General features: G+C 34.7%; 2 protein-coding genes across 2 annotated transcripts in view; one reads left to right on the top strand and one right to left on the bottom strand.

Annotated features, from left to right (window-relative positions):
* The first annotated feature begins 262 nt into the window (after positions 1–262).
* Positions 263–5,199, top strand: LOC149488282 (peroxisomal membrane protein 11C-like). Its single transcript, XM_089695306.1, has 4 exons — positions 263–319; positions 1,028–1,192; positions 1,820–2,004; positions 4,723–5,199. The coding sequence occupies exons 1-4, from the start codon at positions 263–265 to the stop codon at positions 4,976–4,978; spliced, it is 663 nt and encodes a 220-aa protein (XP_089551432.1). The 3' UTR covers positions 4,979–5,199.
* A 618-nt stretch (positions 5,200–5,817) lies between these two features.
* The window catches only part of Epg5 (ectopic P-granules autophagy protein 5), a 36,484-nt gene continuing 16,081 nt past the window's right edge, over positions 5,818–26,220 (bottom strand). Inside the window, exons 17-39 of the mRNA XM_089695457.1 lie at positions 23,195–23,337; positions 22,457–22,795; positions 21,967–22,060; positions 21,583–21,728; positions 20,992–21,102; positions 16,558–16,702; positions 16,312–16,364; positions 15,994–16,080; positions 15,179–15,302; positions 14,252–14,446; positions 13,685–13,810; positions 12,942–13,103; positions 12,366–12,534; positions 11,735–11,896; positions 11,254–11,435; positions 10,662–10,826; positions 10,101–10,228; positions 9,320–9,498; positions 8,652–8,749; positions 8,196–8,322; positions 7,444–7,627; positions 6,549–6,830; positions 5,818–6,250 (exon numbers count right to left, since the gene is read on the bottom strand). Of these exons, the coding sequence (XP_089551583.1) occupies positions 6,022–6,250; positions 6,549–6,830; positions 7,444–7,627; positions 8,196–8,322; positions 8,652–8,749; positions 9,320–9,498; positions 10,101–10,228; positions 10,662–10,826; positions 11,254–11,435; positions 11,735–11,896; positions 12,366–12,534; positions 12,942–13,103; positions 13,685–13,810; positions 14,252–14,446; positions 15,179–15,302; positions 15,994–16,080; positions 16,312–16,364; positions 16,558–16,702; positions 20,992–21,102; positions 21,583–21,728; positions 21,967–22,060; positions 22,457–22,795; positions 23,195–23,337 (3,630 nt within the window). The 3' untranslated portion in view covers positions 5,818–6,021. The remainder of the gene's footprint in view (positions 6,251–6,548; positions 6,831–7,443; positions 7,628–8,195; positions 8,323–8,651; positions 8,750–9,319; positions 9,499–10,100; positions 10,229–10,661; positions 10,827–11,253; positions 11,436–11,734; positions 11,897–12,365; positions 12,535–12,941; positions 13,104–13,684; positions 13,811–14,251; positions 14,447–15,178; positions 15,303–15,993; positions 16,081–16,311; positions 16,365–16,557; positions 16,703–20,991; positions 21,103–21,582; positions 21,729–21,966; positions 22,061–22,456; positions 22,796–23,194; positions 23,338–26,220) is intronic.

The raw sequence follows: 26,220 nt of genomic DNA, 5'->3' as shown, positions 1-26,220 counted from the left end.
AAAAATACAATTATATAGAGAGCATACAGAATTACGAAACTGCTTAATTTTTATCACATAATATACTGCAGAGTGCTCCATCGGTGGCAAAATTTAATTAATCCAATGTCATCTAACAAATAACTATACGTCGATATAATGAAATCCTAGTAAAGCATATCACGAATTACTTATGAATTTTTATCAAAAAATTCGGCTATCGTTTATTATCTAATCATATTTTGGATAGAGTTAAATTCGCTCAGTGTATCGTGTTGCCGCCATGGATTTGGTCAACGAGCTGTGTGATCTGCTGCAGTCACATGCGAGTCGGGATAAAGTAAGTGACCACCTAAGATGATACCTTTAAAGATTAGGATTTGATTTAACGTTGGAACGAAATGAGTCGAAGTTCTGAATCTGAGTACTTCAATTCTACTTCAATTTATCAATGAATACTACGTTGATATATAACAAACTACAGTACAGATTAGTCTAATACTGTATGAGCATAACATTTCAATCCGAAGCTTAGCCGAAAGGTCAAAAGTAAAAGCTGTCACCCGCGGATTCGCTTGCATGGTCAAAGGAAATTCCTATCTAGCCTCCTAACTATATTTAGGCATAAAAATCATACCTAGTCACTCCATTGTTATGTGAAAGAAATACAAACAAACAAACATTTGAACATATAAGGATAATAATTATGATTTCCAAAAACACTTCCGACAACTTAACGTACGTAACGTTAAGTTGTCGAAATGTAAGATTTTGACTTAGACTTAATATTTGAAGATTACGACTCATAAACGGCTTGACCGATTTTAATGAAACTTATGTCTTTGAGAATTGTTAATTCGACCACGAGCGCAGCCGTGGGCCAGTTATACCTATGTCGAAATTAATTGCAACATTGTAAGATTTACAAGTATAGTTTGAGTAGCCTATTTGCACCTGCAGGTTTATGTTAATAATATCGAGCGTTTGCCATTTCAAATATATTTTACTCAATTATTCACACAATTATTAACTTATTCACTACCATCAGGTAGTAGGTCTAACATGCTACACTCTGAAGCTATGGGGCTCCACTTCGAACAAACAGAGCCTGCTAACCGCGAGCGCTCGACTAGCGTCCGCGCGGGCAACTCTACGGCTCTTTGACGATCCTGCTGCGATTAAAGTTCTTCAAACTTATGGACTTGGAAGACATGTGAGTATAAATGGCTGTATGATTTGGTAAAATAATGAGCAGTTTTCATATTGATATTTTCAGAGACTTGAAAGAATGTCGATACGACTCATAAATCAAAATACCACATAGCCGATTGATAATAATATTGTATGAAGAATTCTGAATGTTCGTACGTAGCCTGTAGGTACTTACATCTTTTATCCAAACATTATTCAATTCTCATAACCAAGATTAAGTTTTATATATATAAACGAATTATCTTAGATGTAGTGGATGAAGATAGAAATCCGGAAGGAGTACGATTCTATAGTTTGAGATCAATCGACAGCTTATCGTTCACTTATCTCAGTCATTATTTTTTTTTTTAATGCTCTTGTCTTGAATCTTATCAATACAACGGTAGGACCATAATGTTGAGTGTTATTCGGTACTTCAAATATTTCGAATCATCCAAATAAATGTTCAGGCTATAAGCACAGTTGGCCATTTTAAAAAACGTATTAAATCAATCAATTAATGGCTATTTATTCGAATGCTTTTAATTTTTTTAGATTAAGTTTATATTTTTTAAGATATATTAGGTAACTATCGTAAATAAAAAATACCTACAGAATTCTTATTAGTATGATATTAAACATAAACTAGGAAGGTCCATGGTGGGGAGCTCTAGGAGTGACCAACAGCATCTTCACGTTAGCGTATCTACAAGCTGAGAAACTTATGTGGCTGGTGGACACAGGTGTTCTGAAGATCAAAGAAGAATATGCTACGAATATTCGGACAGCGCATAAGCTGTTCTGGTCACTGTCCGCTTTTGTTGGGTTTTTAAGGTAAATATTTTTACTTAAAAATCTATAAAGATTCTCTATTCTCAGAATAAGCTTAAATAGTTTAGCCCAAAGTCTAGCTTTAAGATACAAGTAATCCATAATATTAATATTATAAATACGAAAGTAACTCTGTCTGTCTGTCTGTTACTCAATCACGCCTTAACTACTGAACCAATTTGCATGAAATTTGGTATAGAGCATAGAAATCTAAATAACAAGACACTAGAAGTCGTAAGCGTGCGTGACCTTGTCGCCACTCAGGTGATTTGCACATCACCAGTGGCGTAGCTAGGGGGACAAGGGCCCTGGTGCATAGGGAAAGAATCGGGCCCTCCTCCCCTCTTTCCACGTAGTTTGAACTTATATTTGCGTTCAAAATTATTGATAAGAATAAGAATAGAAAACAGTAAGTGAACTTATCCCTAGTAGGCTAAATCCATACGTCGTCTCGATTAGAATCTCCATGTGTTTAATAGAAGAAAAAGGGAATAAATAAACAACGACGCACATGACAATATAGAATATTTATTATACAGATGAGATTAATTAATGGAAAAAACGATTTTTAACAGAATTCCCCGCCCAATTCACAATCTCTTGCGCGCTTTAATTTTTGCGAATTCGTCTATAATTTCACTCAAATCCAAGTTTGATGCCGCTTCATTTTCTATTGCAATCCATACTAATATTATAAATACGAAAGTAAATCTGTCTGTCTGTTACTCAATCACGCCTTAACTACTGAACCAATTTGCATGAAATTTGGTATAGAGATATTTTGATACCCGAGAAAGGACATAGGCTACTTTTTATCCCGGGAAATAGGATAGGTTTTATCCCGGAAATCCCACGGGAACGGGAACTATGCGGGTTTTTCTTTGCCTGCGCGGGCGAAGCTGCGGGTGGAAAGCTAGTTAACGATAAATGTCGGAGGCGATCTTGTCGAATGCTGTTTCTTAAATATTTTTTTATAATCTTCAGCTTACTGAAAGATCTTTCTGCTGCTGCGGAAGTAACAGGAATTGTATGAAACAGTAGCATCGCTGTATACACTTCCGTAAGGCCACATTCGAGCACGCCAAATTTTGTTATAATTTCTTTGCAAAGTTGGCGAATAGACCACGTCTCCATCAATTGAGGGAGAATCAGATGATATACATTAAGAAATTGGAGCGAGAAATTGGGTCCAATTATATCGCAATATTTCTTCTGAAACTGATCACATTTCTCGAGTAAAATCGTTTCATTCCAGCTAAGCAAGTTTTTTGGCATCAGGAAGACGAACGATTTACAAACTGCACTCATACCAATAAAACGCGCATCTAACTGATTGATTATTATGTCGAGTACATTGTTGAAAATAGTTACTCTAAAGACTTCTTCCTGGTTTTCGAATCGGTGATCAGAAGCCAATTCATCGAAATGCTTTTTAGTTTATCTTCGTCGCTTTTCTGGAATGGTAGTATCGATATCGTATTTTCTCGCGGTTTCGGTGGCCTTGGATTTGAAGGACTCGAAGTCATTTCTATACTTTTTCAATTTATCCGTTGTTTCGTCCAATGATTTCGTCCAAAGTCGAATGAGGAAGCGCGGCGCGATCGGGCCGCACGATGTTTAACAGAATGGCGTAATTCGTCATAGCGCGGCCCGATCGGGTCGTTCGGTGTTTGAGAGGGTAGTCAATACTAAATAAATAAAATAAATATTATAGGACATTATTATTTTAATTATTTATTAGTAACACTGTAACCGTTGCTGCTGCGTACAGTATGAAAATCAGTGATGTCATCTAATTTTGACAGTTGAACACTTTTACTGGAAACATTGATGAATTTAGTGTGTCGTAAAAGTTTTTTTTTTAATTAAAAAAAAATTTTTTTTTTCAAAGCTGAGGTTTGAGGGCCCCCTGAGCTCCGGGGCCCTGGTGCACTGCACCACCTGGCCCTATGATAGCTACGCCACTGCACATCACCAGTTGCATTCGTCACTGTTCAGTTGCTCTGGAGACGTATGAGTGTATACATGGTGTGTTTCAGCAATTCCCATTGCGGAAATTCTTCCACAAGTTGTAATTATACTTATAAAGGAATAATATTTCATCGGAAAATATTTTTTTTTAGAAATAATGCCGTTTTTCCTTAAAATTATAGAATATTTACAAGTATTACGAGTGTCACCATAGTAATCGAAATAACAATGAATGACACAGTCTACCATTCTTATTATCACGTTTGTTCGTATTGGAGCAAAAAGTCTCATATACTTAGGGATGTTATTCTAAAATAAACCGTAAATTCGTGCGTTAGGATACATATTCAAAAGCTTAATTTAATAGTTAAGTTAGTTTTCACTAAAATCGAGCTGTCCAATAAAAGGCATAGTTTACTTGTGTGTACTGTTTAGCTTTCGGTTTGAATGTGTTGATTTTGGCGACAGCGGTTTTCATACGAATTATGACAATAAAGCACTTCTATGTGTCTTGTTATTTAGATTTCTATGGTATAGAGATATTTTGATACCCGAGAAAGGACATAGGATAGGTTTTATCCCGGAAATCCTACGGGAACGGGTTTTTCTTTGAAAACGCGGGCGAAGCCGCGGGCGATAAGCTAGTTATTTTATAAATGCTATTTTATCAGCGTAAATTTACCTTGCAACAAATCGAACTATAGGTACTATCACTTTTAACGTAGATTAATAAATAAAAAATGTTGCCAGATCAATCCGCGCTCTCCATATAGCGGCGCAAAATCTAAAGACGAAGCGAACAAAATGTGCCCCAGCGCGTTTCACACAAGCAACTCTCACGAGCACCAAGTTTGTGCTGGACATCATACATATAGTCAACTGGTTACCGAAGGGCTGGTTGTGGGGAAGTGCCATGAAAACGTCTCATTCTGCAGCGGTGGCTACTGCTTCTGGGGTTATGGCGTTTGTCATACATTATAATGGGAAGAGGTTGCTTCCTCGGTAGAAATTTAGTGTAATTGTCTGATTAATTATGTATTCCTATGTAAATAAATTGAGAGTACGTAACAAAATTCAAAGCACGTCGAAATATGTGAGCTAACTGAAAGCAAAGGACGCAGAAGTTTTTTTTGTTTCAGGTGTTGTGTTTATTATTACCTATTTATTTTATTAAAATTTTAATTGATTAGTCTATAATAATTAATTAAAAAAATCAAGTTTTGATTACTTGTATATAACTTATACATAAGGAAAACAATGCAATGGTTATATCTAACACTATCTAATCTAATATATTCTGTTTACTTAGATATAGTTTCTTAAGATTTAAGATAAAATACTTCACGCTGTATAAACTAGTATTACTTAGATTTATTCTTTCTTCTTGTCATTCTAAAGCGCGTCACACACGGTGAAGATACTATAATATTTTATGTTAAGATTCTCTAATATAAAATATTACAGTATCTTAAGGTATCCGGTATCAGCGTGACCCGAAATTTTGTGTCAGTGTTTCGGGTCATTTGTAACAGGATGGCGGTTCTACAGGGGTCTTAGTACGCAATGACAAAAAGAAAAATGATGGTCAGAACGCTGATACCGGATATCTTAAGATACTGTAATATTTTATAGTAGAGAATCTTAACATAAAATATTATAGTATCTTCACCGTGTGTGACGCGCTTTAATCTTTATATTTATTTGTATAGCTTAACTTAGCGAACGATGTGTTCGATTCCTTATTAATTATAGTTTTAATAATAAGTTAGCGAAATATACTATCATATATTATAATAGAATTCTAGTCATGAATAATGTTGTGTGAAATAAAACACTGAATTACAAAATATATTTTATTTATCTTAAAACCATCCTCTTAATATAAAAATCAGTCAACATAATATAAAGTTTAACACAAACATTCGATATGCCTTTTGCAATGAAAAAAAAAAACAATATGCTAAAAATTAACAAAAATATTATATAAATTCGAGACGAAAACTATTATATTAGGAATATAAAATAAAAAAAATACTAGGAAAAAACAAATTAACTATATTTATCAGCCATTTCCAATTCTTCTTTGAAATAAACTTCTTTCCCTGGATACAACTTATTCGCTAAACGCACTAATTTCTTTAAATCCGGTGTTTTGGCCCACGTGATGACGTCACCGGGATTCGAACGCAGGACTGCTGTGATAGCTGTCTCGTAACTACGCAGTATACTTTCAGAGGGAGATAGAATACATTGTGCGAAACGGCAGAGTGCGCGATGCCTGAAAAAAATAAATGTTTTAGACATATTTTGAAGATAATATCAAAACATTTTATAAATTGGCACATAAAGCATTATGTATGAAAGTATTTAAAATTCGAAAGTAATTATGTTTATCTCTTTACACCTTAACCACTGAACAGATTTTGATGAAATTTACAAAACAGTTAGTTTGAGACCTGAGAAAGGACATAGAATAGATTTAATTCCAGAAATCGAAAAGGAAAGGAGTTATACGGGTTTTCCTTTGAAACAAAGGAAAGCTAAAGCAAAAGGAAAGCTTAAAAGAAAGGAATCACCTGTTCGTAGGCGCAGGAGTAGACGCCTGTAATGCTACTACTTGTAACAACGACCGTTTCGTATCCAACGCCCATTTATTGATCAACTCCCTCGCAACTCCCCCATACTCCCTTTCCTCCCCACTTCCTTCCACTAAACTCTCTCTTGTCTCTTTTATGTCACTCCTTTTCACTCCCTCTAAGTCTCTTGAGTCTATCTTTTCTTTGCCTTCCCCATTTTTGTGTAATGCTAAACGACAAGCGACGCATATCCATAACGCAACGATTTCTTCATTTTCAGCACTGAAATAGATAAAAGTATGAACATTAAAGTATTGTAAAATACGATATGTATATATTATATATAATATACATATATATATACTAGCGGTCCGCCCCGGCTTCGCCCGTGGTACCTACATGTTTAAAATATCCTATCTCTCAAGTTGGATCGAACTGCACATGGTGTGCGAATTTTATTATAATCGGTTAAGTGGTTTAGGAATCCATTGAGGACAAACATTGTGACACGAGATTTATATATATTAAGATTGGTCAGGCGTCCGCACTGGATTGTTGGAAAGACACGGATTCGAATCCCGCCTCGTGATCGATTTTTTATATTCTTTAAAAAAATATAAATACGATATGTTATTAAATCATTGTGTAAATCAATTTTCTGAACACTGAGCAAGTTGTACTAGACAATAGATGGATGACATGTCGGTGCAGTGTGAAATTTTTTTAAAAATTATAACAAATCCTTTTCATGGTATAAGAATATACTCACAAGTGAATCTCCACATTGTTCAACGCCAGCATAGTATCCAGTAAACGCTCGGGCGTGTGCCTGCCGCGTGTCGCCCGCAGCGTGCTAACCGCCGCGTTTTGCATATATACTCATACATATACTCACAAGTGAATCTCCACATTGTTCAACGCCACCATAGTATCGACCAACCGCTCGGGCGTGTGCCTGCCGCGTGTCGCCCGCAGCAGGCCGTACGCGGCGTGCAAACCGCCGCGTTTTATACACACGCTCGATTCCCACCACGCGCTGGATGACCAACGTGTCTCTAGTTCTGACCAGCCTGTTGTATCTGTAAAAAGATCATAATTATAAATTATAATTATATCCATACTAATATTATAAATGCGAAAGTAACGCTGTCTGTCTGTTACTCAATCACGCCTAAACTACTGAACCAATTTTCTTGACATTTGGTATGGAGATATTTTGATACCCGAGAAAGGACATAGGCTACTTTTTATCCCGGGAAAATGACGCAATCCCGGAAATCCCACGGGAACGGGAACTATGCGGGTTTTTCTTTGACTGTGCGGGCGAAGCCGCGGGCGGAAAGCTAGTTAGATATTTTAAGGGCCGATTTTTGAATGCTTGGATAAAACTTATTCGTCGAATAATGTATAAAACTACCATTTTAAAAAAGTATTCTAATTGCCCGTATTTGACCGTTTACGTGACATATTAATATTATCGTGTTATACTTTGTTGAACGGATAAGTTTTATCCAAGCATTGAAAAATCGGCCCTAAAAATGATAAATACAATATTTCAATTTCAAAGTTATTTAATATTTTATTGTTTAATCCTGCTTCACGAAAGTTTTATGAAATCTAAAAACCTAAAAAAAACAAAATTCTTACTAGTATCAAGATGTGCTTTAGCCAACCGGTCAGCGAGCGGCAGAAAGTAGTCCAACGCTGTGAGAGTGGCCACTGCACTTAAACTGGCCTTTAGCACGGGTGGTGACGTCATCCATTCAAGGTATACCTGATGATGTACAGGATATTTTAATTGGTTAATTTGTGGTTTACTGAATTGTAGGGTGTTCGTGAGACTCGATGATTTAGTAATAATAAAGTTTAGAACAGATTGTGAATTTGCTTGTAAAAAATGTATTTGGCAACATTTGAGGCGTTATAATTTATATAAAAATAGTTGAAAAAAAAATATGATTGGGAAGTTTTTTATTTGTACATATTTGAGAAACAAAAAAGTCACTTGTTTTTTTTATATGATTGAAATAATACAATAGCTTATCCTATTTTCTTGAAAAAGACTATTTTATTATTTTAAATACTATTAGCGCGAATACTCACAGGTAAAACAATTTTGGCAGCGGGCTCCATACACAATACGACAACAGTTCGACTCAAGATATCTTCTAACTGGCCTTCTTCATTCTCTATGTGAGGAACTGTAAAAAATATATAATTGCATTATATTATTTTTGAATATACTGATTGATCGGTATACAACAAAATATAATAAAATAAATACGACCTAAGATAGTGGAATAGAATTGCAAAAGTTTCATACTATGTTACTCTCGTTAGCACAACCTAGTTTACACAAACACATAGAACATTCGTCTAGTGTGTTTGTATAGAAATACGTCAAAGCCACAGTAACGCAGGGCGCTCAAAACGCTGCTGCAACGCGCCGCGTGTGAAGCGCCCTTAGAAGATCCGCGCGATCCATGTAAAATTATCACTTAAGCACCACAGGAACTGTCCTGATAACTGTATCTGGCATGATTATTACTTATTTTTAAATAAGTTAAAAAAATGTCTTCCTGGTTATTCTATGTAGAAACTGCCCGTGGTATTTTACAGTATTTTGACGATTCAAAAGCGCTTCTTAACAAAGTCTAGTTGCATAAATAAACGTTTGAGTTTGTTTTAGTAACAGTGACTATTCACACGGTACGCAGTTACCTAGCGCGTGTGAAGTGCTCTTATGTGACTCTACACCAGGACATAGTTACCTAGTTCCGCTACAACTCGCAGTAAGCACTTCACAAAGGGCCGCAAGTGCGCGTGTAAGGGCGGCGCCACACCGGCCCGCAGCGCGCACGACACGCCGCTGCAGCGCGCCAAGTGTGAAGCGCACTTATTTTGGAGTGAATTGGGGTAGACGATGAGTTGAGCCGCTGATAGTACTATGCTGGAAGGGTACAATAGAACATTTAAATATACTATCGTTGATTTTATCTACACTAACATTATAAAGAGTAAAACTGTGTTTGTTTGTTTGTAATGAATAGGCTCATAAACTACTGGACCGATTTTAAAAATTCTTTCTCCATTCGAAAGTTACATAATCCACAAGTACTATAGGCTAGGTTTTATCCAGGAAATCCCACGGGAACGGGAACTATGCGGGTTTTTCTTTGAAAATGCGGGCGAAGCCGCAGGCGGAAAGTTAGTTTCTAAATAAAAGTGATGTTCACTGTGGAGAGATTGAATTCCTCCATTGAATAAGGCCGTTAAGGCCCCGATGAATGATGTCGGAAAGTTGTATATATTCGATTCAGAGCAAGGCTTCGCTACATATACGTAGAGAAAGAAGTCTATTTATGGAGTTGAAATCGAGAGTTTTGCTAGGACTTTTTTGACAGATTTTTCTTTTCATATCGACAAATATAGTATAACAAAAGCAAAGAAACAAAAACATATCGACAAATAAATATAAAATTGTTAAAAAAAAAAAGATGAACACAAAAATAAATAATGAGTCACGATAAATTATTATTAAAGAATTCTCACCAAAAATGCGGCAACTCATGGTACGACATAGCGGGATTGAAATGCTGCTGGAAGTACTGGTCCAGCAGCTGCTCCAACCCGCTGAGGGGTAATCTCCACCATGGCAACATGCACGCTTGGGAGAGACACTGGAAATAGACGAAAATGATCTTTGTTGCTTTGATATAAGGTTTAATTTTCTTTTAATAGAGGTTTCGATAAGATTAGCGAAAGTGAACTCTATTGCTCGGAGATAAGGTTTAATTTTCTTTAAAAATAATTAAAGTTATAATGAGTGAAAGTGAACTCTTTTACTCGGATTGTTCATTCATCTGATTGAATGAGAACTGAATTCCTCACTATTACTTTAATTATGGCAACATTATTTTACATAGTGACATTAGGTGCTGTCAGTTTACTTTGTCTAATTATAAATCCGAGTACACAAAAATCCGGTTTAATGTTCTTTGTTGAATTGAAGTTCGATGTTGGTCATTGTTTCGTTAATAACATATGATGCGTGATTTTTAAAAAATAACAAATATTACTAGACTGTTCGATATCGATATATTATAACCTAACCTCTTGTGAAAACTGCATATTGTTAGACGTGAACAACGCGAAGAGATTGGCCAACGTTGGCGCCAAGTGTTGGTCCAACACGCCATGCAGCCAAGTGTCAGTGAGCGTGTGATTTAGTGTCACACTACACCATGATGTTATCTCTCTGTCTGATAAAGTGCTTATCTGGAAATAAACGTTTTATCAATCATTTTTTGTTTGATTTTGACAATAAAAAATGTTGAAATGCGAGTCACAAACGCAATTAAATTTGTATTTAATTCACAAAATGTAAATATCAATATTTTTTAGATTTTTCTTCTGGCAAGTGCAAGGCAGGCAGTGTTACTACTGTTTATTAACGTACTTTTACTATTCGTTATTACCGCAACCGACTGAACTCTACTGTATTCCGTTGAGCTGCTTTCAGTGGCGCCACGAGATGATAAGAGTATTATTTCGTTCGAAGTGTTGCGGATTGGCAACGCCGCACACCGTAAAATCCTCTTATTGCTCACTTTCTAAGATAATGTGTTGCGGACTGGCAACGCCGCTCGCCGTAAAACCTCCTCACGGTGTGCGACGTTGCAAGTCCTACAGCTACAACACGTACCTGCACGGCCAGCGGCAGACAGGGCGCGCTGTACCACTGGCGCTGCCAGTGCGAGCGGGACAGAGCACACAGCAGCGCCGACAGCTGCACACGCGCTTCCTGCGAACTGGCAACGCCGCTCACTGATAGATACGTCTCTATGGACCAGCGCCATACTTCGCAGAGCAACGGTTCTGCGCTTCCTGGAGTGGGGAAAATTTTATATGATGAATATTTAAATATTTCCATGATTGTATAAGTCATCAAAATTGGAGAAGAAATGGAAAAAATGGATATATTGCTGTGAGAAAATACCACGAAGGATGATCAGGAAAAACCTTACAGGGTTAGAACATTTTTTTATATTAATTAAAAAAAAAATAATTTAAAATACACCTAAAACAATCTTATTGAAAATCACCTAGAAAAAAGTAAATAAAAAATTTTGAATTTTTTTTCATACCCCTTAAAATTCCATCTATACCAGTCTTTCCAAACTAACCAGGACAGTCCTCCATAACCTGTTGGAAACAGGCCACGAACCTCTCCAGCATGGTGGTGTAAACTTCGTCTTCGCAGGTCGAGGGTAGCAGGGGCGGGAGGGACTGGGGTAGGATCCAGGGTGACCAGGATTCCAGTATGGCTGACCAGGCGTAGAGAGTTACTGGAATCATAATTTTATATTGCCATCTTTTGGGAAAATCTCCTTTCCTTATTTCTTATTTCAACGCGCAGATTGACTTGCGTGCACAATTTTTTATACCATATACGACAAAAATACCCAAAATTCTTCTCAACATACCAATTCATTGAAATCTGTTCAGCCATTCTGACGAACATACAATAGACAAACAGTATCACTCTTATATTAATCGATGATATTTTTTTAACTACACTACAATTATATTTTCACACTTTTACATCAAGCAACACCATTAACATTTTTGGTGTAATTTACAAAAACTTCAAACTACAATTTTCCCAAATAAATAGAAATTATCAATTGATATTTGATACTACTCAGTACGTTATTACTACTCATCTCACAAATGGATTTTACCAATATTAATTAAAAAATGTTCAACCAATCATCACATCTATTTTCTAGTCTAAGAGGTATTTGCGAAAATTACCTCTCTCAGGCGCATAGCTCATATCCATAGCAGCGTTTACAAAGGCCTGTAATAAAGCCGCCAACACATCGGCCATATGTGTAGCGTAGTGGGGGAACATTTCCCTATTGGAGGCAGTCTTTCTAGCTTCCCACCAGATAACGCCTAGCTCACGGAGGAGGTGACCGATCTGGGAATAAGAGAAATAGGTTTAAAGCTAATATTTTTTATTTAGTATTGGAATAACAAAGAAGTTTTTGATGAACAATTGAAATATGTTACTGGAATTTTTAACAAAAATAATGAAACGATAACATGTTAATGATAAAGAAAATCTTTTTCCATCATTCCGATAAGTTTCATCAGAAAAATTATAAAAATAATATCTACAAACTTTATTTTCAAAAAAGGAGGTTCTCAAATTGATTGTATTTTTTTTTTGTTTTTACCTCTTAGAATTTTCTACAAATTTTCATAATTTTTATTTGTTTGAATGCTGGTCGGCTGTGCTTTCAATTTAAATTTAGTTTAGTCCTGATAATTTTAAAGCGGTTTAGTTTTCCAAAAATAATATTTTTACATTAATTAACTACCCACTTGATCAAACGTCAACTCGCTGGCTCTATTCCTCACTACGCTGGCTGCGCACGCGCAGTACATCGGCGGGAGCGTACAGTGCGCCGCGCGACGCGCAGTGCCGCACACGTGCGCGCTCACTTCGCGCGCTGTTACTAGTGCGGACGATTGTACGCCTAGCAACTGTGTAGAATTTGTTTATTGGAAATTTTAGGTGTGTTTTCTTGTTGCTCATGTTACCCGAAGGTCATGGGTATGCATTGTCCAATATAAATAAAACAAAAAAAATATATATCCTGTGTCAGGTTTTTAATTCGGAATTATTTCTTGGTATGTTAAAAGTTAAACAATTTTACATCCTACAACATGCTTCAATAAATCGGGATACTTTGCCCCAACTTAAAAGATATTAAACATTAAACTGTTTGGAAGAAAGTTATCCCCAAAATAAAATTCTACTATTAATGATTTCAACTGACTAAAGAAAACAGGTATTTTACTAATTTTTAACAAAATATTTATAAAATTGATCAACACGTTTATTAAAAAAAAGACGGGTTGCACTCCGGGAGTGCCGGCAGAAGTGAAAACTTGATTATTAACGTTGAGCATGTTTGATATCCATCCGTCTTACGCTTTTTCGATCAGGTCACGTGTCCTGACGCGAGTTTAAGATTTTATACCCATTACAGAAAAAGTGCTCAACGCCACTAAAGAAGTTTTCACTTCAAAAAAAACATCCTATCTTAACAAAACATACTCACTTCAATAAGAACATGATGCTGTTCGTCGGGCTTCGCCCCCCACCTCTGCGCAGCGCCCGTTATCGCCTCCAATACTTGGAGTCGCTGGGAGGTGTCCGCGGCTTGTGACCAACGTGACATGTCGAACTAAAAAAAATGAACATTATATTATATTGTTTAAAGGACTATTTATTTATCAAAATGCTCCAAAAATGTCTTATTGTCTAAGCAATGCAATAAGACACATTTGCATTCCAAAAATGCAAATGTGTGGAATGCATTTTTTTGAAATGCATTCCAAAAATGCAGGCCGGATATCCGGCTTATCGGCCGGACTGTTAGTTTAGTTTAAAATTTAAATATTAAGGATCTGTTTTTGTATACCAGCACAGTAAAGTGTTCAGTACAGGAAATTAATTTTATTGTAATACATATCCAAAAAACTGCAAAATCGTATTAAACATTACAAAACCTCACAAATCCCCTGCATACTCACTTTAGACAAATAGCTAAAGAAGATGTGAAAATTAATTTAAATGCAATACACATCCATCCAACTAAACAATCGTATCATAAAAATAAACTCACTTTAGACAAATAACTGAACATCGCATTTGAGGGTAGTTTCGTTTTACACACAGCTATATACACTTCAGCCCAGTTGTGTAGCGGCAAGCGAGTGGGTGATATTAGAGCTCCACATAACATTTGTTGAGTTGGATCACCTTTACTCCAACGGGATAGGACTTCCACTATACGAGAACTGTCGTGGCATATCCATTTCTGGAAGTTTGGTAAAAATAGGTGTTGGTTAATGTTAATCCATACTTAATATTATAAATGCGAAAGTAACTCTGTCTGTCTGTCTGTTACTCAATCACGCCTAAACTACTGAACCAATTTGCATGAAATTTGGTATGGAGATATTTTCATAACCGAGAAAGGACATAGGCTACCTTTTATTGCGAAATATGTACCACGGGCGAAGCCGGGGCGGACCTCTAGTTTTAAATATACTAAGTTTTTGAAAATTTGAAAATTTTTATATTAAATTGAAGTATTTGAAAATTCATTTTTTAATCACTTGTGTGAAGCCTAGTTGCTAAGCGAATGGGAGAGATCAAAGCTCCGCATAGCATTTTTTGGGTTCACATTTGCTCCAACGGGATAGGAAGGCATAGATCATCTTTTATGTATATCTTATAATATATTTTATTTTGCTTTTGTGGTAAAGCAATGTTTATTGTCAATAGACATTTTGGTAAATCCTAAAATGATTCCAGAATACCTTGGAATTATTTAACATCTGTTAACGTCTTGTACTAAAAATTATTAGTACAATTATTGTACTAATAATTTTCAAGAATGAACTTAACAATTTTAACGTTTTGGTTCTATTTTTGAAAAATAGATTAATACAACAATGTCAATGTTTTTCAATCTTTTGTGATTGTTTAAGAACAATTTAATCCAAGAGATTATAAAACAAATTCTGGTTTTAAATCTAATTCTTACCTCAGCAAGATCTGTAACAAGATTGGTCAACAGATCTTTCGCGTGCGAACACGTGTGAACGAGAGGGATGTATCGCCACACTCTTTCGCACACGTTTACTGCTGTATCCGCGTTTCGAGTTTGTCTATATCACACATTTACAAAATAAATTAATTAAAATTCAATTGGAAATATTCTGCCGATTGCGTAGCGTGGTAATGTTTTAAATGATATACAGGATGTCCCACTGTTGGTATACTAAGCTCAAAAGAGGTTCTAGTTTTGCATACGCTGAGTACGTAAAAAATACTTATAAAATTCCAGACGCATATTTTTTTCAAATAGATGAATTCTTAAAACTCTATGTGTACACCCATAACAAGCAACCCGCCCAACTTTGCCACCAGCACGTGAGCTATCATTTAAGATGTTTTTATAGATAAAATGCTTACATTAGAGAAGCGGTATATGCCGGCTGCGCGAAGCTAGAGAAGAAAACATGGATTTTCAGGAAAAATTTAGCAAAAAATTTTTGACGTAATTTTTAAGTATATTTTACGTGATCAGTAAATACAAAACTACAAGTCCCTTCGAGCTTAGTGGGACACCCTGTATAAAGATTTTAATTTCGAAATATTGATCGATATAAGGGTAAATGAGTAAGGAGACTGGATGAACATTAAAGATAATATATTCTAGTCTTGTGCTTTATTGTTATCCTATGTTACTAACTATTTAATCATGAATTGTTATGTAATATGACCCCTACGAATAATAAAATAATCTTAAAATATTAGTCTAAGTTTAAATAAATAATAAATAAAAAGATAACTGACCTCGCACACGTGAGCAAGGCAGCCGCAGTGCGTGCGAAGTGCGGTCTGGCACGACACAATCGCCGCACGCCCGCACGGGACGCACGTCTGTACACAAATGTTACATTTTTCATATATCTTATATGTTATAATGTAACTAAAAGGGTTTTCACACAAATTTTATAGAGAAAAGACTCTTAGCTATTATACATACTATAAATAATTTAGGGCAGTGTGTATAGACATAGATTTTTAAGGTAATTTTCCAAGAGTTGTTTAAATTGATAACTGCGTGGGTTAGTTTAAAGGTAAAATTATAACGCAAGCTATTACACTAACCTATTTTCTTGTATTTCACGTTCCACCCCAGTAGATATGCACCATTCGTCTTCCTGAAAAAGAAATGTATTATAAATTAATAATAATTTGTTTTTATCAAAGTTACAACAATTTGCAAATTCTTTTTAATCAAGTTTACAAATCAGTCATCAATTTACAACATAAGGAACTTTTTTTACACTTAAATGACAAATATTCTGATAAACTCTTTTAAATAAAATTGGTCCTTCGAGCCAGAATACTGACCGCAATCCGTATAGTGATGGGTCGACAGTTCTGTGGACACGACTTCTTGACTGGCGGCAACGGCCTGCGCACGCGCAACTTGCTCACTAGCTCCCATAAATTGTTATCTAGTTGGGAAATACGAGACACTTCTGATGTCCATTCCCTGGTAATAAATAATATTATAGTAATTAATTACTATATTCCAAGAAGATCACTACGATTATAGAAATTATTATTATGACATTAAGGGGATTACTATGGTCAAAACCGGAAAACACCTTATACATATTGAATTTTGTTGAGGAAACTGTTGGTACGATTGTCTTAAAAAAAATATATGTGATACTCAAGGATATAATTAACAAAGTGTATTGTTTACTTTTCAGTTTATAACGGCCTAAACATAAAAAAAATACATACAAATCAACCCCTTTTTGAACTTAAAACGCATTTTGTTAGGAAAACGGCTACATATTTATACATGAAATTTATACAAAAAAATATGTTATGATATTTGTAACAATTTGTATTGATTGTTTTTTCAATTTTCATTATTATCGTTAAATTATCAAGAAAAAACTCGAATTTATAATAAAACCCACATAAAACCTCACCTCTATTGCATATTTTCGACGAAATTTGACGGTGTCAGTTCGACTCGGACGGGGGACTGTACGTGCGGTTTTTTTTGCAAAATAACGCTAAAATTCACCGAATTGAATGTTTTGTTAAATTAAACCAGATTGTAATAGGTATTTACATGAGCAGTTCATGAAATGAAAGTTAAAAATAGGTATGTAAAGATATAAAAATCTGTTTGTAAATTAGTTTTGTTTTTGAAAGGCGTCATTGAATAATATCCAGTGTTGATAATTTTTGACAGTAAAATATTATCAGAAAACACATACCTATAGAACAGTAACCAGACTTTCCCTGTGCCTTGAATATTTTTAAAAAAAGATTAATTGCTGTTCTATCGTAAGTATATTTTAAGGGTCCAAAACAATCCAAAGCCGGGAGATACTGACACAAAATTTTGGATCATTTGTAACCGGATGGCGGTTCTACAGTGGTCTTAGTACGCAATGACAAAAAGAAAAATCATGGTCAGAACAGTGGTACCGGCAGACTAGTCGCGTGGGCGTTAGTCGAACTCGTCGGATAAATTACGGAAGGCAAACGATTTGTAACACAAAAATTTTAGGATTTACCGATAGCCCAAAAAAAAGAAGTAGGCGGTAGTGTCATGCCATACTTTTCCGGTGTAATTTACAGCCCACAATACCGACGTGAATGCGTTGATTTAAAAAAAAAATCAACCATTTGTACCAGGCTAATTTTTGCACAGGTAATCATCGTCCAGTAGCCATGTACGAAAATCGCCATGCCATACTTTTCAGACAGTTCCAAATGGTCGCCATACCGCCGAAAATCAGCAATTTTTTTTTTATATTGTATAAAATCATTTAATTTTATATTATTGTATAAAATCGTAGGAAAGTCAAAACTGACATAAACGTATAGCAACATTTTTAGCCGACGCCATTATAGGACGAAATTCTCAATTCAACTGAATTTTTTGTTGGTTCCGTTACCTCCGCACTTTTAACTGGGTGAACCGATGATTTCTTCTACACTAATATTATAAAGAGGAAAACTTTGTTTGTTTGTTTGATTGTAATGAATAGGCTCATAAACTAATGGGCCGATTTTAAAAATTCCGTTCACCATTCAAAAGCTACATTATCCACGAGTAATATAGGATAGGTTTTATCCCGGAAATTCCACGGGAACGGGAACTATGCGAGTTTTTCTTTGAAACCGCGGGCGGAGCCGCCGGCGGAAAGCTAGTGATTCATAAAAATATAAATTATATAACAATAATTCCTTTGCAGTGACTCTCCGAGGAAAAAAGAAATAGATTCGTGTTACAAATTTTAAAATCATACATAGAACATTTCCATCGACAAGGTTTTCTGGTATTTATAATCTACCGCCTGACAACTTAACCTCCCCTCCAGTTGGTTAGTTGTCAGTCGATCGCTTACATTTTTTGAAGAGACGATCAGCGAGCCAATTGATCTTAAACAGCCGACCAGTGCGGTCTATAAGTGCCATAGCCGTGCCTTGTGATTTATGTAAGATTTAAGAAAACTATCAAGTGAATGTGAAGGAATAATAAAATATGAATTGTGACGAAGGCGTTTTTATTCTACAACCCAACATTCGGGATAATAGTAATCAAATAAGGCGTCATTATAAATATATTTTTAAGAATAACGAAGGTTTTTTCAATATTATTTTTTTGTTAAATTTTTACTTCACGAAACCGAAAACTCTTCTGAAGACGTCAACTCTCTGGAAAATCTGTTTAATCGGAGGATTTTAATAAGATACTAGATAATATGTCGCAGTCATCTGCTATTTGATTGAAGACTAGAGCGATTATTGAATGACCACATTTAATTGAATGACTAAAGAACAACTCGTCATCCAACAATATGCCGAACGTTCTATCCGCTCTGTTCAAAGGGCTATAAATTCGCTAACTAGTTGGACGTCGTGAGTGATGCTTGTTAAATCAACGTTCGGCCTAGTTATCCAAACAAATATCAGATTTAATCAGATGTCGGCGATGTCTTATAGACACAAATAATGGAAACAATGCTAAAAAACATAAATTTAAAGTTACAACATCATAAAAAATAGATTTGATCGGAACCCTCAGTGCGCGAGTCTAACTCGTACTGGGTCGGTTTTATTTCCTTCTCGAATACCTTTAATCTTCAACTGTACTATAATTTTCCTGTTGCCATGACATGGTGGTACTGATCTACACACGTCACATGCATTTTTTCCAAAGCCACAACAAAATAAATTATCCAAGTTTGCACCCTTATAAAACCAATTCCAAGTTGCCCAATTTCTTCCTTGCCCGCGCCAACATAATATGTAAGACTGTTTAACTATAGCGTTGAACATAGTAATAGACCATAGATACCGACACAACTAACACTGTATTCTTTGAACGGAAGGTATGACCCATATCAGTCATAGTCATAGGCTCTGGTAACTTCAGTCGCAGGAAAATCACTCATTTTGTAATGTGTTCAAAGATAAACAGTAGAAAAAAATAAACTCAGTTTAAAACACGTTATAATATTTTTGATTTTAAGCTGCTAGGTATATAGTCGATAAATAGGCACCAAACTCTTTAAGGGGTATAATATTTTAATGTTTAAAAATTGAAACACATTTTATTTCTCGTCATCATTTCAAAGACGTAAGGGATTTAAAAAAATAACCCCGAACTAACTACAAAATACACAACAAGTCGAAAAAAACGTGATTTCTTGTCCGTTCCCCTATTTTTTTCGGTGTGTGTAGGTTGCATGCATATATTCCTACTAGGTATGAAGAGATATACAGAGAACGCTAAATACATTTGCCTGGTCACCATTACCATTCGATACACCATGACATGGTAGAGGCCGTTCTATAGAATTACGTCAAATAATGTACTCCATCTTTTATATCTCTGTAGGTGAAATGTTCTCCACCCTAGCCATCATCAGGTCTCCAGAATATAGTAGAGTCCGTGTTGAATAAAATTAATTTCTAAATCGGTGTTTTCTTAACTGTTCCCCACTCTAGAACTTATAATTACTTGCTTAGTCATCTTAAGGTCTCCAGAATGGGTCATGTAGTAGAGACTTTGCTTATAACGGTTAATGTTGAAAGATGAGTCTTCCTACATTACATTTACAACATACATAGTACACAATATTTACTATTCATAAATGTAATATGTTACTGCCTCTCAGAGAAAACATAAATTAGGTAGAAACCACTAACACATTACGATACAATACGATACAGTATACAATTCCATAATCTTTGGTCACTTTTACTTCAACAACGATGTATATTTATAGAGGGCGGTTAAAAAAACAAATTCAAATGTAGTGACAGAATCATTAAGGTTGTTGAACCGTGTAATTGCCTTAAGTAAAAATCTTATCTTAATACTATTATAAAGGCGAAAGTTTGTATGGATGTATGGATGTATGGATGTTTGTTACTCTTTCACGTAAAAACTACTGAACCGATTACAATGAAATTTAGCACACATATAGAGGGTAACTTGGATTAACACATAGGATAGGTTTTATCCCGGAAATCCCACGGGAACGGGAACTATGCGGGTTTTTCTTTGAAAACGCGAGCGAAGCCGCGGGCGGAAATCTAGTGATATATAACTAAATGTCATAAATACGGAATTCTTTAAAAAATCCGAACAACTAAATGCATAACATAACTTTTTTTTAAACCTATGGGGATTCAATTTTTTGTAATCAATGACACATTACTAAACGAATGTAATCCTCCTGTTTTTCGATTACTCTATAAATCGATATATTATTAGAGAATAATACACATAAATAAACTTACCGTGCAAAATCAACAACATCGCCTAATCTCTGATCTATCGACTTCAAGACAGCGCGCGAGTCCATGAAGTTAACATCTTCAACCAGTGATTTGACAACTAACTTTTTTCTTCTGAAAATAAAAAAAAATTATAAAAATTAAGTTAATAAAATCAGCTACAATAACACTGACTAATAACTTGAACTTTCCATATGAATAAAATAACGTTTCTTGTTGTTATGATAAATCTTTACTAATATTATACGAATGCTTGTCTAATGCTAATAACGAACCATATTATTTGTAAAATTTGTGTATTTAGTTTTTTATAGGATTCAAATGCTTTTTAAACAAATTTTTTTAAAGATGACATGGTTGTTAAATCATCTCAATAGATGGCGTGAAGTGTCCCGTAGACACATAAAACCGTTTTCGATTTTTTGTATTCTTTAAAATTTTACATATTTGACAAAATTTATTATACATATAGTTAAATATCCAAAAACAAACATATGCAACTTATACCTTACTATACTAAGTTATGGAAATATCTGTGTGCAAGGTCTCATAAAGTTTATTAACCTTAGTCTCAAATTAAAATCGAATGATCACCTGCGATGTGTCCTATCGCTAATTTCCCGTATAGCTTGCAGCGCCATCTCGTGGTGAGTTAGTTGAACTCGCACTGGACAGGGGACTGATTTTCGAGTTTGTTCTATATACTGTGGTACTGACGCTGACCATGCCGATGATAATACCTGATTGATTTTGTATAAAAGGAATCATGATATAACTTTATTATGTGGATATATTTTTTTTAACGCTTTGTTAAGGCACAAGGATGATTCTTATGGAAAGAAAGCATAAAAGAACAACGTTTGTAGATATAAGATCGACTCATTATTGATATTTCACTAAAGCTCCTATCAAGGAATTCAAAATTAAAGATTCATTTAACATTAGAATAATTTAACAACATTAGAATGAAAAAATTACCTTTTCAGGTATAAACCTAGATATATCGGCATGGTGGGGCCAGGCTCGTACTTTTTCACCTTCGTCCAACCAACGGGAATACTCTCGTAGCAATCTATAAAACATACAACAATTACATAATTTATTAAAAAAAAAGACGGGTTGCACTGGGGGAGTGCCGGCAGAAGTGAAAACTTGATTATTAACGTTGAGCATGTTTGATATCCATCCGTCTTACGCTTTTTCGATCAGGTCACGTGTCCTGACGCGAGTTTAAGATTTTATACCCAACGCCGCTAAAGAAGTTTTCACTTCAAAAAACATAATACATATTACATATTGCAAAAGAAAGAGCGTGTGTGCCGAGCACACGTGTCAGAAGTGAAACTTCTTTGGCGAGATTCAAAGATACCAAAATCGTCGCCTCACTCCATGACGCGACCTTGAAATTTTACTCTCAACGCACCTAAAGAAGTTTCACTTCAAAAATATAAATAAAAAACATTCCTACCTCTCTGCTGCAACATGATAAGCCACTAAACCAGAATTATCATCAACAGCAACCTCGTGTACTTCACCATTATTTTCTTCATCATCATTCGAATCATCACTCGATTGTTCCACCATATCGATAATCGATAATTTCGGGAACATATCAGACATGGGACTCTTCTCGATTGTTCTAATCGATGTATCGGGTGAATCGATACTTTGTTTGTTTTTCAATGATTCTATTTCGTTGTGATGGTGTGATATTGCGTCTTGGAGGCGTTTTTTTAGTTGTCCTAGTATTCGCGATTTGATTATTCCACTGAAGAATAAAGGTCCAACTGGTGGTGTTGCTTCGTTGCTAAAACATATTTACTTTAATTAGCTATCCTATTCATTCAATTTATTAAACACGTTTTTCAGGAAAAGCGGTTTTGTAAAGTTAAATTTATTTTGGATTGAGTTCGATTCGAAAAAAGTTCGATTAATTTTAGATTTTGAAGTGAAGATGGGTCTTTGTTTTTTGAAGTGAAACTTCTTTAGGCGCATTAAGAGTCAAATTCTAAGGTCACATCATGGCAATACGTCATGATTCATGGAGGAAGGCGACGATTTTGGTATCTATGAATCTCGCCAAAGAAGTTTCACTTCTGTCTTCTCTACATATTTATTTGTAAAAAAATTGTTTTTTCCTACAAATTAATTTCGCCATTTATAATTAGCTTTACCTGCTTATACTATTCATGTATGTATGACTCACTTATTAGGCGGTCGTTGCAAATAGAGATGAAAGAACAATCTCCATAAGGTCAGATGCGCTGGGTTTGTGTATGGCGCATACAGTACTGCGGCGGCTGTTTTATGTATCACTAAATCGTCTGATGTTATTGAACTTCCTGCTTGCTGAAATGGAAAAGATTGGTGTAAAATTGAATATTTTTCGACAAGTAATTTATAGTATATGAATTTTAACGTAAATCTTACTTTGATACTGATAATAAAGATATCTGTGCCGAAATATTAGTGGCATTTATTCTGAAAGTGCAATAACTATTTTTTAAGCTATTGCATAGCTTCTATGGCGGGCCTTGAGCGCGGGGACCGAATCGAGAAATTCCGTAACGAAAAACCTCACGCTCCTGACTCCGACGGGCGGAGGTGTGGCTTGAAGGCATAGCATGCAATAAATAGCTTTACCGCGGCAGTCCCCGAGTGCCACACGTCTTTTTTTTTAAATTAATACAGAAAATAACCAAAAAGTCAACTAGAAAAAATGAAAGGGCATTTTAAAAGAACCTTTTGTGGATTATTACCTCAGGCAGCACACCATAAATCGTCTGTGATAGACGTAAAGGCCAATGATGATGATTGTGGATTATGCTGTATTCTTACGGTCTTACTAATAAAATTTTATCCATTCGCTTTGCAATGGATTAGTTATTGCAATAACACAGGACACAGCTATGGTAGAAAATGGTAGAAGATTGTTTAACTTTTTATTAGTTAGGCCGTAATTCTATCGATTATTACTACTATTTACTACTAACCTACTACTAGGACAGGTATTGCCTAGTGCGGGAACCAATAATTTCATTAAGATAAGATAAGATAGCCTTTTATTTCAGATCAAACTTAAGTCTAATCTATACATATAATAAAATCGTAGGAAAGTCAAAACTGTACATTGAATATTTTTTTAAAAGAATACTTGATCCATGATCTATAATCGATATAGAAGCCAAAAATATAGTTTTTAGAATTTTTGTCTGTTTGTCGGTTTGTCTGTTTGTCTGTTTGTCTGTATGTATTTCCGGGCTAATCTCAGAAAGTACTGCATAGATTTACTTCAAATTTTGCATGAATATTCCTAAGAGGTCGGGTGAGGATAGTTTAAACATATTATCATGATATCACCTTCGCGGGAGGAGCTGTGAACCTTTATTTGTCTTACATATTCCGTGTACTACGACAGCGTACAATCTAAAGACTCATGTTTAAATGTTGGTTTCGAGTAAGCCATGCTATTATCTAGCTTTACAAAATAAAAACTATGTCATTTACGTAATTTGGGCAGAGAAACAGTTTAATGAATTTAGTAGTATAATAAAGACAAATTTGAAACAGCGCCATCTATGAGATTTCGTAAAAATCAAATCAATTTACATGTTATCACTACTGAACAACTGTTGAAAATTAATAATTTAAATATAATCATGTTATTTATTTAACTCTTTAACCCATATCTTCCCTTCCCTATAAGGTGCGCTTATATTTCGTGTGAATATACTACATTTTTAAAAGTGAGGGAAGATGTTTATTATTTTAAGTCAAACTAGACACCATTACAATTAATCTAATATTGATTGTGTTCATTGGTTACATTTCTAATCTTCGTGTTTTATAAATTTATAAAGAATAGAAAAAATTCGATCACGAGGCGGGACTCGAACCCACATAATTTCGTGATCGAATGTTTCTATTCTTTATAAATTTATTATTTATAAATTTATATTTATAAAGCATTTGAATAAATAAATAAATAAATAAATAAAATTAAAATAAATGTCATAAAACCAAAAATATCAAATTCAATCTTCGTGTTTTGTGAATTTTCACCATGCGTTCCCACAAAAGGTAAGTTGTTACTTTTATAGGTATTTATTTTTATAATGATAGCAATTCATGTTTTTTATTGGTTTTATAATGGTTTTATATTACACTTTTAGAATGAAATAATAAAATGATGAATTCTTTTTGACTTTTACAAGATTTTGAGGTGCGTTGGGAACAGTAGTTTGTTGATAAAATTTTATTTGTAAGTAGCTTTTTTTATTGATTTACAATTATTAACGTTTGATTTTTTATTTACAGATTCAATGTTCATAAAATTATATCGCCTTTGGAAGACTATTTCTGCTGACAATTTTACAACACCACTTGAAAATTGATGATTTGATGATGAAGATAGTGGCAGCAAGGATTAAGTGGAAATTAGTAATCATCCGCTTCGTCAATTTTTGACTGAAGTTAATGTCCAACGTATGGTTCAATCATTGGAAGTATCTCGGGTAATTTTGGAGGATATTTTTCAGGAAGGAGAGGAGGGGCAGCCAACCACATATCAAACTACTACGTTTTAGTACCGAAAAAAATGTTATTGCCAAATGAAACATAAATTTTGCACTCACAACTGTACAAGTTATGATTTTTATTCTGACTTTGCTGTTATCTGATTATAATATTTATCGTTATGGCTATCGAGGTACCGACCGTACTGGGATGAGAGTACATGATATTATACCTACTCATCATCCAGGATTGCTTAGAGCATTTTCACACTGAAAAAGATGTTTTCTTTGAATCGTAGTTGCTTCATTTATTTATTTTTAATCATTTTACATAATATGTTTTATATTTGCCCATTTTCATTATATTTTATAAATAAAATGGAACCAACATAACTTTGTTGTGTAGGTATCATTTCTCTATTAATAATCCGGAGGCATATTTTCCGAGCACCCCATTTAAGGTGCGGTCCTGAAATTATAAAAAGTTAATGTATACTTTTGCCTAATACATATAAGCTCAAGATCATTTTTAGATAAAAATAACAAAAAGAACTTATTTATTAAAATTTAGTAGATAAAAGAAATTATGTTACGATTTTATAAGAAAACACAGTATATTTATTAGGCGGCGGTGATCTCTTCCAGGCAAAAGATATTCATCAGCTCAATAAAATTGAATAGTTGTTGTCAGTTATTCTTTAAATTCACTGATTGTAAT

The sequence above is a fragment of the Colias philodice genome, chromosome 5 (assembly GCF_061535455.1).
Source record: "Colias philodice isolate Cphi_HAF_F1 chromosome 5, ilColPhil1 Martin Lab GWU primary, whole genome shotgun sequence".
Lineage (NCBI taxonomy): Eukaryota > Metazoa > Arthropoda > Insecta > Lepidoptera > Pieridae > Colias > Colias philodice.
The sequence above is the reverse complement of the archived record's forward strand: the minus strand, read 5'-3'. Positions and strand labels throughout refer to the sequence as shown.